General features: G+C 40.6%; 1 protein-coding gene and 1 long non-coding RNA gene across 2 annotated transcripts in view; both read right to left on the bottom strand.

Moving 5' to 3' along the window:
- Nucleotides 1-2,383: 2,383 nt before the first annotated feature.
- Nucleotides 2,384-15,528, bottom strand: part of LOC139355011 (RNA polymerase I-specific transcription initiation factor RRN3-like) — a 107,529-nt gene continuing 94,384 nt past the window's right edge. Inside the window, exons 5-6 of the mRNA XM_070999289.1 lie at nucleotides 2,688-2,916; nucleotides 2,384-2,630 (exon numbers count right to left, since the gene is read on the bottom strand). Of these exons, the coding sequence (XP_070855390.1) occupies nucleotides 2,399-2,630; nucleotides 2,688-2,916 (461 nt within the window). The 3' untranslated portion in view covers nucleotides 2,384-2,398. The remainder of the gene's footprint in view (nucleotides 2,631-2,687; nucleotides 2,917-15,528) is intronic.
- LOC139355001 (uncharacterized) lies at nucleotides 8,636-9,324 on the bottom strand. Its single transcript, XR_011605785.1, has 2 exons — nucleotides 9,075-9,324; nucleotides 8,636-9,017 (listed from the first exon to the last, which is right to left on the bottom strand). It is a non-coding gene; the product is annotated as an uncharacterized lncRNA (long non-coding RNA).

Genomic DNA, 15,528 nt, shown 5'->3' with positions numbered 1-15,528 from the left:
CCTCGCATAATTCATGGTTTAAATCAATATTGTTTAATATATTAGTATCTTCAAAAAGACTATTTCGTTTTATTTTAAAAATTTTCCTACACTTATGTGGCCTAATCTTTCATGCCATAATCGATACTCAGCACTATTAGAAATTTTAGTCGTAAATATTTTACTGTTCAATTGAAATTTTATAATAGGTACATTGTACTCACATATTCCATTAAAGGCCAATTTACCATTTTTAGATACTTTTACACCTTCAGGGTTAAATTCGATGGTCATGCCTGCATCCTGCATCTTCTTTACCGATAGTAGGTTGTGTGGAATATCCTTACAATACAAAACGTTTTGCAAGGTGATTTTGTTTCCGCAGCTGTTAAGATTGACCACTCCTTTGGCTGTAGCGTATATAAACTCTCCGCGTTTGGCAATCTCGATGGCCACATTTGATTGCAAACACTCATATTCGGAGAACAATGCTGTGTCATTTATAAGGTGGTCCGATGCTTCTGAGTCTAGGATAAACTCAGCCTCGCTTGACTTTGAATTGGAAGTTGCATTTCTCAACATGAAGGCAAAACTACGCTCTGCTTGGGCTGTTGCTGCTGTTGCCATCTGAGCCTGCCCATCTTTTCTTTTATTTTCACTAAAGTTCTGATTCGGCTGCCTTTTCAAAAGGAAACAATCTTTCTTTAAATGACCTGGCTTACCGCAATGAAAACATTTTGGTTTCGGTTTGAAACTTGGCTTAAACTGAATCTTCTTGAACTTCTGCATTGGATTATTTTTAAATTTCATATCTTTTAACTCCTTTTTACTTACTGCTTGCAAAACTTTAACACTCGTATCCTTGCTTATATTCCTAAGCTTAATCTCTTGGTCAAGAAGTCGTGTTTTTACAAAAGCTAATGTTAAGTTACTTTCAGATAGAGTCTCTATTGCGGTTATAACTCCATCATAACTGGGTGGAAGAGTTAGGAGTAAATGGGAAATTTTATCCATATCATCTAACTTTGCTCCTGACGCGATAAGTTCAGTAATGAGATCATCGAAGAAATTAAAATGATTAAGGAGTGAAGTGTCACCTTTTAATTTCATGGCTAAAAGTTTCTTTCGCAGAGATAGTTGCGATGCCAAGCTTCTTCTCTCATAAATTGCATCTAAGTTTGCAAAAATCTGCTTAGCAGTGCTTTCACTGTTAGCGTAAGATAAGAAAGCATCACTTAAATATTCAATTATTAAACTTTTTGCATTTCGTTCTGCCTTTTTTATCTCATCAGTCACTTCTGCATGAGTTTCATCTATGACCCTCAAAAGATCGTGCTCTTCTAACAGCGCTCTCACTCTGAACTTCCATATTGAATATTTTTCACCGTCAAACGGTTTGATATTTCTTTTCCCTTTATCCATTGTATGGTTCTCTATCAAAAAACAGCAAAAACAGCACCCCAACAACTACCTCCTCAGCAACACCAACAGCAACCCTTCACAGCAATGTTTAGCAACAGCGGCCAGCAACTTTCAACAGCATTAACGTCGCTCAACACTGTCCAGCAACAATGTCTTTCAGCAGCAGCACTGTCTGGCAACACTGTCCCTTCGCAACGTGGAGATTTGCGGCAAATTTGTCGAAGCGTTTGTATGTGTGCGTTCAGGAAAGATTTCTCGGCGAATTCGTAAGTGTGTTCTAGAAAGATCACGGCGAATTAGTGATATGTATGCGCTTCTCCCTGGAAATAGAAAAATGTTTTGCCACGAATTTGTCGCAGCGTTATACACAAAGCTAATTTAATCCTCTTTATTGTTCAGGAATTCCTTTTTGTTCTTCATGGACCACTCCGCACGCATGTACATATATGTACATACATATGTAGATGCGCATATTCGAATGCACACACACACATATAATTAGTTCACTTTTATGCACTTTCAAATTGTAACAATTAAAGCACTATTATTTATTCACTGCAATTGTGTCAGGCCCATAACCTATGGTTTTGTTAATGAATAGATGTAATACAATAGTATTAAACAGACAACCTCCCAATGAACAAATAATAATGCAAGCTTAGATTGTGTGAACCGCACGCTCTCAACGCCAGAATCGAAGTGAACGAGAATATCAAGAGAGAAAAAGAACAACGAGAAGATAGGAAAAAGAAGCACGATAGTCCCGTTTCCTTAGGCGGTTGCCTAGGTAACCAAGACATCGGAATGTGCGTCTACCTCTCGTACACATACATTCATGCAAACATGAATTGCACAATTATCCATGTGACTTTTGTATGTTTGAACATGCAAGCTCCAACAGAATTACATTGTTTTGATATAAAAATTGTCATTTATATTGTATATGGTAAATCGACATTTTTTATATAATGAATTGCGGTTCATTAATAGGTATGACTTATAAGTTAAATCCGGGGAAAGATCCGAAATGAAATTGCTTGTCAAACTCTTGGCATTTAGAAAGTTCCAAATGCTTTTGCCTTTTGTTGGCTACAATAAAATCGTCTTCCTCTATTATTTCAGAGTCACCACGTTTTCTATAAAGGGGCTCGTTGGTAGAGCCATCCATATAGTCATCCTTATCATTGCACTGGTAAACCATGTAATTGTTCTTAATATACTTGTTTGATCTTAAAATACAAAAGGTCGATTATATTTAGACATGGTAATATTTGATGGATACTCACAGCCTTAGCAAATAAGGATCAAATGGGAAAAACGATTCCAGCGTCTCCTCGGGCATACATTTGTCATGGCCGTATATGTGGCTAGTTTTCGCCGAGCGTTGCGCTTCAAAACAGTATGGCAGTAGGCAAGCTGTTAAGTTCTCGTAACACCAAATGCTGTAGCCCCTGTGGCTAGACAATATCGCACAGGATTTAAATGACACATAGCGAGGCGAGATAGTTGAAGGGACTGAAGGAAGAGCACATTTAAAAAAGATTTTAAAAAATTACAATCAAAAATTTTACCCACTAAATCTAAAGCTGTAAAAAAAAAGCTTTCAAGCAATCTTTGAAAAATCACTAAAAACCAATTTGGTCATGTCTTATCTGAGAAAAATCTTTGCTTCACAACACTGATGGAAAAACAATTGATTTACACAAACCCATGCCCAACACATCACCTACCCACCTCCCCTCCCAAATCAACATCTCACTTCAAACCGGTTCTAACTATAGCCTTACCCGGGCATTGCGGATCTCTGCGCGGTTCTTTCTCCTTCTCCACAACTCGTGGGACCAATTATGGACAACAAAACTAACGTAAAAAAAAAACAAAAAACCTACGGAAATGCTGAACACTGGTTCCAACATCCGCACAAGCACGGTCCTGAAAGGCCCGCATCCCGAACTGGAGATGTCGGGTGGCAGAAAGGCAGGCGCAAATGCCTCCGCCACGGGCGCTTCTGCGCCTAAAACAGTGGTAAGGATAGCCAAGGCGCTCGGGCCACCCGCTGGCGCAAATAAATACACATACGCGGAAAGGCGGACTGACGCCCAGACTCTGCGCTCTCATGCTAGGAGCAACATTGCCACCCCTTCGCCTGAATGGCTGAAAAAGATAGAATGGGCAAGGAAGGGAAAAGGAAGCGATGCCTAGATCTACACGGACCATCGGCGATAACGTGATGCTTGGGCCGGCTCCGTCGTGGTATGTTGCTTCCAGCTCGGCCCAGATGTCGACGAGTTGTAGGTCGTTCTCCGTTTTGAGTAGTATTCCGACAGAGCCTTCCTCATGTCGTCTAGCATGCCCTCCAGGGCGACATTAAGCCTCTGTGCGACATGGGCGAAGTCCTCCTTCTTATGGCGGTAAATCCACTTGTTTCCCATTTTTATTGTGTCGGTCTTACTGTTGGGACAATCACGTTGGGCGTCAGATGTAACGAACTGATTTTTGTTGGTATGCTCGTAACTAGTTTCGTGCGGCTACCTCAAAAGATTGTGCGTTTGACCCACCAAGTTTATATGACGTGACTTTCCCGTACATCAGTGAGAAAACACAGGGTTCGAATGGTAACAGTGGGTTTCATTCTCGTGTTATTAATGCAACCGGAGTGTGGCTGGGCTGGTCTCGATATCTCCTTGCTCTGGTTCCACAGGCTGCTGATGTTTCTCGTCCTGGCCTGTCGACGCGTTGACTTGATGACCGCTGGCTCCTGTGTCTCGGGATGCTCGTAGTGGCCGCCTCTGCTCGCTTGCCGACGCGCTGCCTCGGGGTCGCTTGTCGCGCCTTGCGGGCTTAGGGAAGCGTCACCGTTCTCAGACTAGGGTGAGCAAGCCTTGCTCTCCAGGCCAACGCCTTTAGAGGCAATACCTGTCCCTTGCTCTGTCCCGGACGGTCCCGCTAGGTTCGTGCTCAGATCGCGCAGACAGTCAAGGTTAACGCCAGGAAGCTGCCTAGCAGTTCACTTTGCTTTACGCCTAGCGCAGGCGAAAGTTACACCCGGCTTCACCCTAATGCTTGACGTCCGCGACGCTCCTGCGCTCCCCAATGAGTTCCGCGCGGCGATGGTAACGTGGCTGCCGGTGATGTCTGCTGGCGTCGATGCCGATGTCCTCTGCGCAGCTTCCTGTCTTGCCGCTGGGCTTCTCCAGGATAACGCCTCTTGAATGCCTCAACGGGTCGTTTGCTCGCCCTTCCTGACTAGTAGCTTGGCGTTTCTGGCACTCGAGGCTTTGGGCTGTTGCCAGGTCCTGCTTGGTTGGGCAAGGTACAATGGGTCTTAGACAACTTTCCTCCCCGAGCTCACGATTCCTCGTCGCAGGCCTCTTTCGCTTGACTCTGACAGACCCGCCGGGCGATTCGCCAACGTGTGTGGCCTTGACTTAGCCGTATGGTGCCTTCCGGACCTCAGCCACTTGTGTCTCAATTCGGAAATTCCTGATGTCCCAATCCCGAACGTCTCGACGTGGCGATGCTCCCGGCCATCTGTTGCTGCTGTTGCTAAGATTTGTGGGGAGTTATTCAACTCCTCACATTAATAATAAAAAAATCGCATTTAATTTATTCAGTGAGCGTGGCTCCGCGCTGAAACCAACTTGCGCTGCGAAGAAAGAACCTACACGCCAAATCCCAAGATTTTACGGACAAACGGACATGGCTAGATCGACTCGGCCAGTGATGTTGCTCAAGAAAATCTATACTTTATGGGGTCGAAATCGCTTCCTTCTACCTGTTACATACTTTACAACGAATCTAGTATACCCTCTTACTCTACGAGTAACGGGCATAACAAAAGGGCACTAACAATATAAATAATTTTAAAAAATATAAAATAAAAAAACAGTATTTTAATCTATCTGTAGTTTTTATATGAGCTAAAAAAAAACAAAAAAGGAAGCTAACTTCGGCAAGCCAAAGTTTACATCCCATATAGGTTGTTCCTTTGCGTTATCGGGAAATTTTCTGGTCAAGACATTTTTTAATAGTCGTTAAAACAAAAGTGTGTTTTTTGGAATACTTTAACCAATATTCAATGTAATGCTTAAGAAATTTTTAGAGAAGCAGCTGTTGTATCAGCTGTAAAAAGATTAATTCTCAAGCTCTCAAAAATCGACGTAAGGCTAAAACTTTTAAATTTAAAAAAGTGAGAATTTTAAAGCATTTTAGTGGAGTGAAGTTAGAATAAATTTAAAGGATGGTGGTGTGCACTAAGTGTTTATAGAAACATTGAAATCGTTTTGTTCTTGTAATCGAGAGTTAAAGTGAGCGGTCTAACACGAATGTTTTTTAAAAAACTATTTTTTAAGTTGAGATAAAAAGCGAAATCATTTTTCATTATAATTTCGATTGTAAACTCAAATTTGAAAGTACCCCTTTCTTTGCACTGGTGGCCTAAGATGTGAAGTAGACTTTTATTTAAAATGACTGTTAAGGTAAGCCGAAAGCACCTAGCGCTAACATTGACCAATTTAATCGAACTTTAGCTGTTGTAAAAGAAAAATATCGCTAAAAAAAATGATAGAAATGTGAAGTAACTCTAAACATTTTTGGTTTCTATGACAACTTTCAGATATATTCTTCTGATTTATTCCAAATTTGTAATATTGTTTTAATATCATATTAAAACGGTACTTTCAAAGTTGTATGCAATTATCTCTGAAAGCTTTATGATAAATTATAAGATCCGCAGGATTTTTTTATATAATCTGCGTTGTGATTAAACACAACGACTTTGCCGGCCTCTTTCGCTTGACTCTGACAGACCCGCCGGGCGATTCGCCAGCGTGTGTGGCCTTGACTTTGCCGTATGGTGCCTTCCGGACCTCAGCCACTTGTGTCTCAATTCGGAGATTCCTGGTGTCCCAATACCGAACGTCTCGACGTGGCGATGCTCCAGGCCATCTGTTGCTGCTGTTGCAAAGATTTGTGAGGAGTTGTTCAACTCCTCACATTAATAATAACAAAATCTCATTTAATTTATACGGGTTTTAGCGTTATGGGCTATTCAGTGAGCGTGGCTCCGCGCTGAAACAAACTTGCGCTGCGAAGAAAGAACCTACACGCCAAATCCCAACATTTCACGGACAAACGGACATGGCTAGATCGACTCGGCCAGTGATGTTGATCAAGAAAATCTATACTTTATGGTTGGTTACCTGTTACATACTTTACAACGAATCTAGAATACCCTTTTACTCTACGAGTAACGGGCATAATAAATGGGCACTGAAAACGGGAACGAAAATAAAAAACAGTATTTTAATCTATCTGTAGTTTTAATATGAGCTAAGACCATTTAAAAATACTAAAAAAACAAGAAAAAAAGTTAGCTTCGGCAAGCCGAAGCTTATTACCCTTACAGCTATAATTATTAAGTTTAAAAACACAAAAAATGATATTCCCAATAGTATAACATAATATGTTAAAAAACACCGAAGCTATAATTTGTTTCATGTTATTTTCCTACCAATTTTCCGATCGTTCCTATGGCAGCTATATGAAAATAATAATAAATTCGAAACTCAGAACTAATTAAAAAATGTTATTTCCAAGCGGTGGAGGTTATATGTTGAAAAACACCGAAGCTATAATTTGTTTCATATTATTTTCCCACCAATTTTCCGATCGTTCCTATGGCAGCTATATGATATAGTCGTCCGATTTCGATAAAATTTAATTCAAAATTCAAAACTAATTAAAAAATGTTATTTCCAAGCTTAGGAGGTTATATGCTAAAAAAACACCAAAGATATAATTTTTTTAATTTTGTTGTCCGATTATTCCTATGGGAGCTATAAGATATAGTTGTCCGATCCGGCTGGTTCCGACTTATATACTACCTGCAAAAGATATAAGACTTTTGGGAAAGTTTCAGCCCGATAGCTTTAAAACTGAGAGACTAGTTTGCGTAGAAACGGACGGACAGACGGACAGACGGACATGGCTAGATCGACTCGTCTAGTGATGCTGATCAAGAATATATATACTTTATGGGGTCGGAAACGTCTCCTTCACTGCGTTGCAAACTTCTGACTGAAATCAATATACCCTCTGCAAGGCTATAACAAGAAAGGAAGCTATCTTCGGCAAGCCAAAGTTTACATTCCCATATAGGTTGTTTCTTTGCGTTATCGGGAAATTTTCTGGTCAGGACATTTTTCAATAGTCGTTAAAGCAAAAGTGTGTTTTTTGGAATACTTTAACCAATATTCAATGTTATGCTTGAGAAGATTCATTCTCAGGCTCTCAAAAATCGACGTAAGGCTAAAACTTTTAAATTTCAAAAAGTGAAAATTTTCAAGCATTTAAAGTGGAGTGAAGTACGAATGAATTTAAAGGATGGTGGTGTTGTTGTTCTTGTAATCGAGAGTTAAAGTGAGCGGTCTAACACGAGTGCTTTTTGAAAAACCATTTTTTAAGTTGAGATAAAAAGCGAGTTAATTTCTCATTATAAAAACCGGTTTCCGATTCTATTAGAAAATTAATTTTTTCGATTGTAATCTCAAATTTGAAAGTACCCCTTTCTTTGCACTGTTGGCCTAAGATGTGAAGTAGACTTTAATTTAAAATGACTGTTAAGGTAAGCCGAAAACACCTAGCGCTAACATTGACCAATTTAACCGAACTTTAGCTGTTGTAAAAGAAAAACATCGCTAAAAAAATGATAGAAATGTGAAGTAAACTCTAAACATTTTTGGTTTCTATGACAACTTTAAGATATATTCTTCTGATTTATTCCAAATTTGTAATATTGTTTTAATATCATAATAAAACGGTACTTTTAAAGTTGTATGCAATTATCTCTGAAAAAAGCCAAGTTGATCTGATCACTTCTATGAAAGCTTTATGATAAATTGTAAGATCCGCAGGATTTTTTTATATCATATGCGTTGTGATTAAACACAACGACTTTGCCGAGTTGTAGCTCACAATATACTCAATGTACGCTACTCATTTACTCGGGAAAATTAAAGGGTGACATTATAGTTGTAAGCTTAAACATACATTATCTTAATTGGTCAGGCGCATCTCAAGATATTATAAAAAAATGTCTTTAAAAAAAATTAATCCATTTAAAAAGTGTAGGTCTTCTTTTTTGCGATCTTGGTGTCCAACTCAACCAGGAACTACCATCATTCTTCTTGCGGCATTCGGGCTGTAATCTACTGTTATCAAAACAGAAACTAAGTTAAGTTTTTCGATTAATTTGCAAACGTTTCTTATATTTTCACAATCAAGATTAGAATTACATTTTTTTGATATAAAAAATTTAATTTATATTGTATATGGTAAATCGAAATTTTTATATAATGAATGGCGGTTCATTAATAAGTATGACTTATAAGTTAAGTCCGGGGAAAGATCCGAAATGAAATTGTTTGTCAAACTCTTGGCATTTAGAAAGTTCCAAATGCTTTTGCCTTTTGTCGGCTACAATAAAATCGTCTTCCTCTATTATTTCAGAGTCACCACGTTTTCTAGAAAGGGGCTCGTTGGTAGAGCCATCCATGTAGTCATCCTTATTATTGCACTGGTAAACCATGTAATTGTTCTTAATATACTTGTTTGATCTTAAAATACAAAAGGTCGATTATATTTAGACATGGTAATATTTGATGGATACTCACAGCTTTAGCAAATAAGGATCAAATGGGAAAAACGATTCCAGCGTCTCCTCGGGCATACATTTGTCGTGGCCGTATACTGTGGCTAGTTTTCGCCGAGCGTTGCGCTCCAAAACAGTATGGCAGTAGGCAAGCTGGTAAGTTCTCGTAACACCAGCAAATGCTGTAGCCACTGGGGCTAGACAATATCGCAGAGGATTTAAATGACACATAGCGAGGCGAGATAGTTGAAGGGACTGAAGGAAGAGCAAATCTAAAAAAGATTTGAAAAAATTACAGTCAAAAAATTTACCCACTAAATCTTAAGCTGTAAAAAAAAGCTTAAAACAATCTTTGAAAAATCACTAAAAACCAATTTGGTCATCTTTCATCTGAGAAAAATCTTTGTTTCACAACACTGATGGAAAAATAAGTTGACAAATGAGAGTTCCAACAAGAACTATCGCATAATCCCTGAACAACCAGAAAAACTCAGACTGGCAATTATAATTATTAGAAATGTAATTTCTAAAACTCAAGGCTAGCTGCCTGTGCCACCAAATGCATTGCGGTTTTCTAGGTTGCAAACCTGTGCATTAAAAAAAAACGCAATTTAATTAAAATTGTATTTTTTAATTCAGGAAAAATCGAAATCAAAGCAAATTTATGGGCGATTTTCTTTGAGTGTATTGTCTGAAAAATGTTGCAGCGCTCAACGCCAACAAACCGCCAAAATCGTTTATATTCCACATTTTTTACAAGACGCGAACGAACACGTCATTGAGGAAGAACTTCTTCTATACACAGTTTCGATAAAAAAAAGAATACCATGCATTGCAATGGTGGGAGAAATGAATGGAATGCGAATTGAGTTTCACAAAATAACAAATCAAATTTCTTTTTTGTTTATCATAATAAAAAAACAATTTTTTAAGTTTCAGCCAGCAGTGCGTCGACGGAAAAGGCGTTCTCACACGCTCGACAGCTTTTTTCGGGAAAGGGGTCCGCAATTTTACCTTCAAGCAACATACTTAAAATATTGATGTAATGTATATTTTGGTATTTAAAATTTTTTTTGATAATTATAATTTAATACTTGGACCAACTTTGCTCATTCATTAGAGCTACAGGACAAATGGAGTAAAATATAAGAACTTATTTAATGCATTTTTTTGCCACTCCATGGGGAAAAATGTACAACATCACCAAATAGAATTGAGATAACTTTATTTCCATATAAACTCTGACTTTACACTTTTTTTTAGCCAAGAACCAATTATAGAAACAAATGGAAACAATTTATAAAATTGTGTTGTCGTGCCGACAATTTTACACATGCTTATTCTTTTGCGATGGGCGAATCGATACCGTGATAGACTTAAATATATCGATAGCAGGACTCATAAGTTTGAGGTGGATTGGTGGTTTTATGAACCACCAATACATTTTGTTTGATTTCATGCATTTTTCTTCCTACGAATTATTGCAGCACCTTTCTAAGAATAACGCTTCTACTTTTTGTTTCAAACAATGGCTCGTGCAAGGCTCTAGCACATATTTTATGTGAAACGAAAGTTTGTCACGCCCACAAAGTGCAAAAGTTCACATTTTTGAAGAATTTTTTATTTACGCAAGCACGGTCCTGAAAGGGCCGCATCCCGAACTAGGGATGTCGGGTGGCAGAGAGCAAGGCGCAAATGGCTCAGCGACGGGCGCTTCTGCGCCTAAAACAGTGGTAAGGATAGCCAAGGCGATCGGGCCACCCGCTGGCCACCCGCGCAAATAAATACACATACGCGGAAAGGCGGACTGACGCCCAGACTCTGCGCTCTCATGCTAGGAGCAACATTGCCACCCCTTCGCCTGAATGGCTGAAAAAGGTAGAATGGGCAAGGAAGGTGCTTCCTAACTACGGGCAGGATACCCAGAAATAAGTGGAAGGCAGTGGAGTCCCAGCTTTCCCTCATTTCCGAGAAATGACAGGTTCATCGCCCTGCTGTATGGAAGCGGGCTGGTACCAGGGCAGTGTCAAAGTGGTGGACTGTGATAGTCAGCGGTCTGCTGACCTATAAAAGCAGGCGACGAGCAAGCTCGGCGAGGTCTACGAAGGGCCGAACATTGTAGGGCCCCGATCTTGGATTTGGCTCCCAGTGGCGATTAAGGCGCTCTACATGCTGCAGGAACGCAACCCGCACCTCTCATGAAAGACTGGAAAGTCGTCAAAGTGGAGGAGCATGAAGGGAATGTTAACCAGGCGGTGTTGGTCGTAAATAAGGAGTCGGTTGCTCCAATCGAGGCTGCTCGAGGAGTGCTGAACTTCGGTTTTAGTGCCATACACATCAATATATACAAGGGCGACTCCAACGCCGCTGTAAGCTCTGCCGGCAGCCCAGCCGAACAGGTGCTTGCTGAGGAGTTGGAGGCACCTGGTGGGCCGATTCCTCGCTGAGCAGAGATGCGAGCGCTTGGACCGGCAATCGAGGACGTGGACCTGAGTGATACAGAGGAGGCCGATGTCACTGCGGTGGAGGTTGCAGCTGTAGATGTCAATAAGACTTCTGCAAATCAACCTACACCACAGTAAAGTAGCGTCTGCTGCACTATTGCTTTCCCTCACCAAAGGTGGAGCCGAACTGGTCATGGTACAGGAATCTTGGGTAGTAGGAGGCAAGGTTGCTGGACTAGTAACAAAGGAATACAAGCTTATGCTTGACCACAAAGAAGGTCAAATTCGAACCTGAATATTAGCCAGAAGGCATCTTAGTATATTTCTGTTTCACAATTACAGCAGCGGAGACAACACCGCAGTAAGCCTGAAGCTGCAAAGTGGCTTTATACGGGTCCTATTGGCCTATTTGAAAAGGAAAATCCCCCAGATGCGCTGGTCAGAGGACTGGCAGAGGAATGCGAAAAGCTCAAGAAAGGATTAATAATAGGCTATGACGCCAACGGCCATCACACCCAGTGGGGTTTCCCAAAAAATAACGATAGAGGTGAGTCTTTATTTGATTTTATTCTAAATTCGATCCTATTTTAATGCAACAGGAGCAATGTCGTACCTTTAACTAAAACCTGCCAAACGATCATAGATCTAACGTTGGTATCAGATTCACTTGTAAACGCAGTCAAAAACTGGGCAGTCTCTGACGAGCACTCCATTTCGGACCATAGATTCATAGAAACCGTATTGTCCCTTGATTCGCCCTTGCCTGTCAGCTTCGCTAACGCTAGACGACGACTGGCACACGTATAAAGAAGTTCTGACGAATATCCTCCCCATGGAACTATCAGAAAGCACCACAGGAGCTGGACAGAACAGTAAATAAATTCACAGAAGCATGAAACACTGCCTTCAAAGTTGCATGCCCCACAGGGAAACCAAGGGGAAGGAAAAAACCCCCCGACTGATGCCGCAAGGCTCAGGAAAATACTCTCTAAGACAGCCGCGCATTTGGGCAGTCTATAGAAGGCAAATGGATCATGGTCAGACTCCAGTAGAGTCCTTGGACCTGCTCCTAGACGCTCACTTTTCAGGAAGCCAACAAACAGGTCACACGCCAGAAAAGGAATCAAATTAGATGTCCGAGTTTTGAACCGCCGGGACCGGACGGGATAAGACCGGCACACATCCAACAAGCAGGACAATTAGCAATACACTGGTTGAAAAAAATCTTCCGCTCCATCCTGGCGGTAGGAGAACTACCAAAAGCATAGCAAGAAACGAAGGTGGTTTTCATTCCCAAGGCAGGGAAGGCCACTCACACCACAGCAAAGGATTTTAGTCCAATAAGCCTAACATCATTCCTGCTTAAGAGCCTTGAAAGAATGATAAGCCTACACATAAGGGCCACTATCGACCCGACACAAATATCAGAGGCACAACACGCAAGGGTAAGTCAACCGAATCGGCGCTACACTTGGTGGTAAGCAGCATCGAGAAGTCACTCAGCATCAAGGAATACACACTGATCGCCTTCCTGGACATAGAGGGAGCCTTCAATAACGTGCTTCCCATTACTATAACAGAATCTCTCACAGAGCTAGGGATTGAGCCGCCAATGGTGGGGTTGACCCATAAACTGCTGATAAGCAGAATGGTCACAGCCACACTAGGGACCTCAACCCAGACTAGACTAGTGAACAGAGGCACCCCGCAAGGAGGTGTACTATCACCCCTCCTGTGGAATATCGCAGTAAATAAACTACTGCGGGTTCTGGAAGGAGGAGGTTGTAAGGTAGTGGCATACGCAGATGACGTCGCCATCATCTTTAATGGAAAATATCCACAAACACTTTGCGATCTTATGACCGCTAAACTAAAAATACTATCAGAATGAACGATAGAGAACGGACTTGGGGTAAGTCCCTCAAAAACGGAACTTGTTCTTTTTACAAATAGGTACAAAATTCCACAACTCAACCTACTTATTCTAAACAATTGTAATCTCTCTTTTAGCGATCACGCCAGATAATTGGGATTAGTATTAGATAAGCGCCTCAAATGGGGCTTAAATAACCAAGAGAGAAACAAGAAAGCGACAATTGCACTTTACTCCTGTAAAAAAGCCATTGGGGTAAGATGGGACATGTCCCCTAGAATAGTCAACTGGATATACACAGCGGTAGTCAAGCCAATCCCATTATACACAAACAATGCCTATTGACTCCCCTAAACAAAGAACAGCGAATGGCGGCTTTGTGTATTAGTCGAGCCCTTCGAACTACCCCGAATGAAGCGCTGAATGCGATCTTTAACCTCCCTAGTCTGAACTTAGCAGGCATGGAAAGAGCCAAATCGACAGCTATTCGACTGAGGGATACCGGGCAGTGGATATCCCAATTTTATGGTCACGCTAAAATTCTCAAGCGTGATAAATCGACTCTGAAGAAAACGGATCTATGCAAATCTCTGGAATATAGTCACACATCCTTTTAGGCCCTGGTTATATATTGTATATTGTTGAACGTTGATGCACTAAGAGCAGTACAAACAAGTGGCCCAAACGACACCAAGCACGTGCTTGTTACGCGCGGTCCCATTTTTATTTCGGGCGAATACGGTTCGCGAGGAAGGTACATAGAACAAATAAAGACAGGACAAAACATAGATCGACAAGACTAAAGCAAAGCTAAGAGTGCAGTTTTTAATACAGGGATAAAAGTTGAGGAACAAATTAAATGATATAGTTTGTAATAATTATTAGAAAGAATTGGCAAGTTGATAGGATAGTAGTTTCGCATTAGTCTAACAGGAACATTGAAAGTTAGGCGGCTTACCAAATCTACAGAATCAATATCGCCTCTGACAAGATTGTTCATAAAAATAGTACCAAGCATAGTTCTACGGTTTACTAGAATAGGCAAATTAATTAATAGCAATCTACTCGAGTAAGAAGGCAACCTGACGTTTTGATCCCAATTTAAACCACGTAAGGCAAAAAGAAGAAATTGTTTCTGTACGGACTCTCAATGTGCACTTGATACTGAGGACTCCAAACGGAAGAGGAAATTAGGACGGACAAGGGAGGTAAATAATAATTTGGTAGTGTATAGGTCATCAAATTCTTTAGACCAACGCCTTATAAACCCAAGAACACTCATAGCTTTATTTACAGTAGAGGTTATGTGGGAGTCAAACTTAAGTTTAGGATCTAGGAGAACACCTAAATCGTTTACTGGGTACATTCGGTCCAGGGACATGTTCTGAAGAGAGTAACCCAATATTATTATATGATAAACAAAGCTTAACATCATCAGCATACATTAATACACGAGAGTGAGTTACGATAGAGGGAAGATCATTTATAAACAGAGTAAACAGCAAAGGACCTAAATGACTGCCCTGAGGCACTCCAGATGTCGCGTTGATCATCTTGGAAACAGCGTTTTTGAATAAAACTTTCTGAGATCTACCATTCAAACAACTTGAAATCCAAGTTAACAGATTATTCGTAGACCCGAGCTGATCTAATTTGAATAAAAAAAGAGAGTGGTTTACAGAGTCAATGGCTTTACTAAAATCTTTATATATAACGTCTGTCTGCCATTTTTTGTTAAATCCATCTGTTACAAAAGATGTCAATTCGAGCAGGTTAGTGGTGGTCGATCTACGCTTAACAAAACCATGTTGACACGGCGATATTAAAGAGGAGCACAAATGTTGCAACTGAGAGGTAATATGGCGTGCAAATGTTTTATGAATTGCAGACAATTTGGTGATTCCTTTATAGTTCGTGCAGATTTCTGAGCTTCTTACGCAACGCAAGTTTGTTTCAGCAAAGTGCCACGCCCACTCTAACGCCCACAAACCGCCCAAAACTGTGGCTCTTACAGTTTTGTTGCTAGAATAAAAATTTTGACTGAAATGTATTGTTCTCATCAGTACCTATCGATTGACCCAAAAAAAAGTTTGCCACGGCAACTTTAACGCCCACAAACCGCCCAAGCCTGTGACGCCCACAATTTTCATGCTAGATAA

Source organism: Drosophila suzukii, unplaced genomic scaffold (assembly GCF_043229965.1).
Source record: "Drosophila suzukii unplaced genomic scaffold, CBGP_Dsuzu_IsoJpt1.0 scf_6, whole genome shotgun sequence".
Taxonomy (NCBI): Eukaryota; Metazoa; Arthropoda; class Insecta; order Diptera; family Drosophilidae; genus Drosophila; species Drosophila suzukii.
Note: the sequence above shows the minus strand (reverse complement) of the source record. Positions and strands in the feature narration are given on the sequence as shown.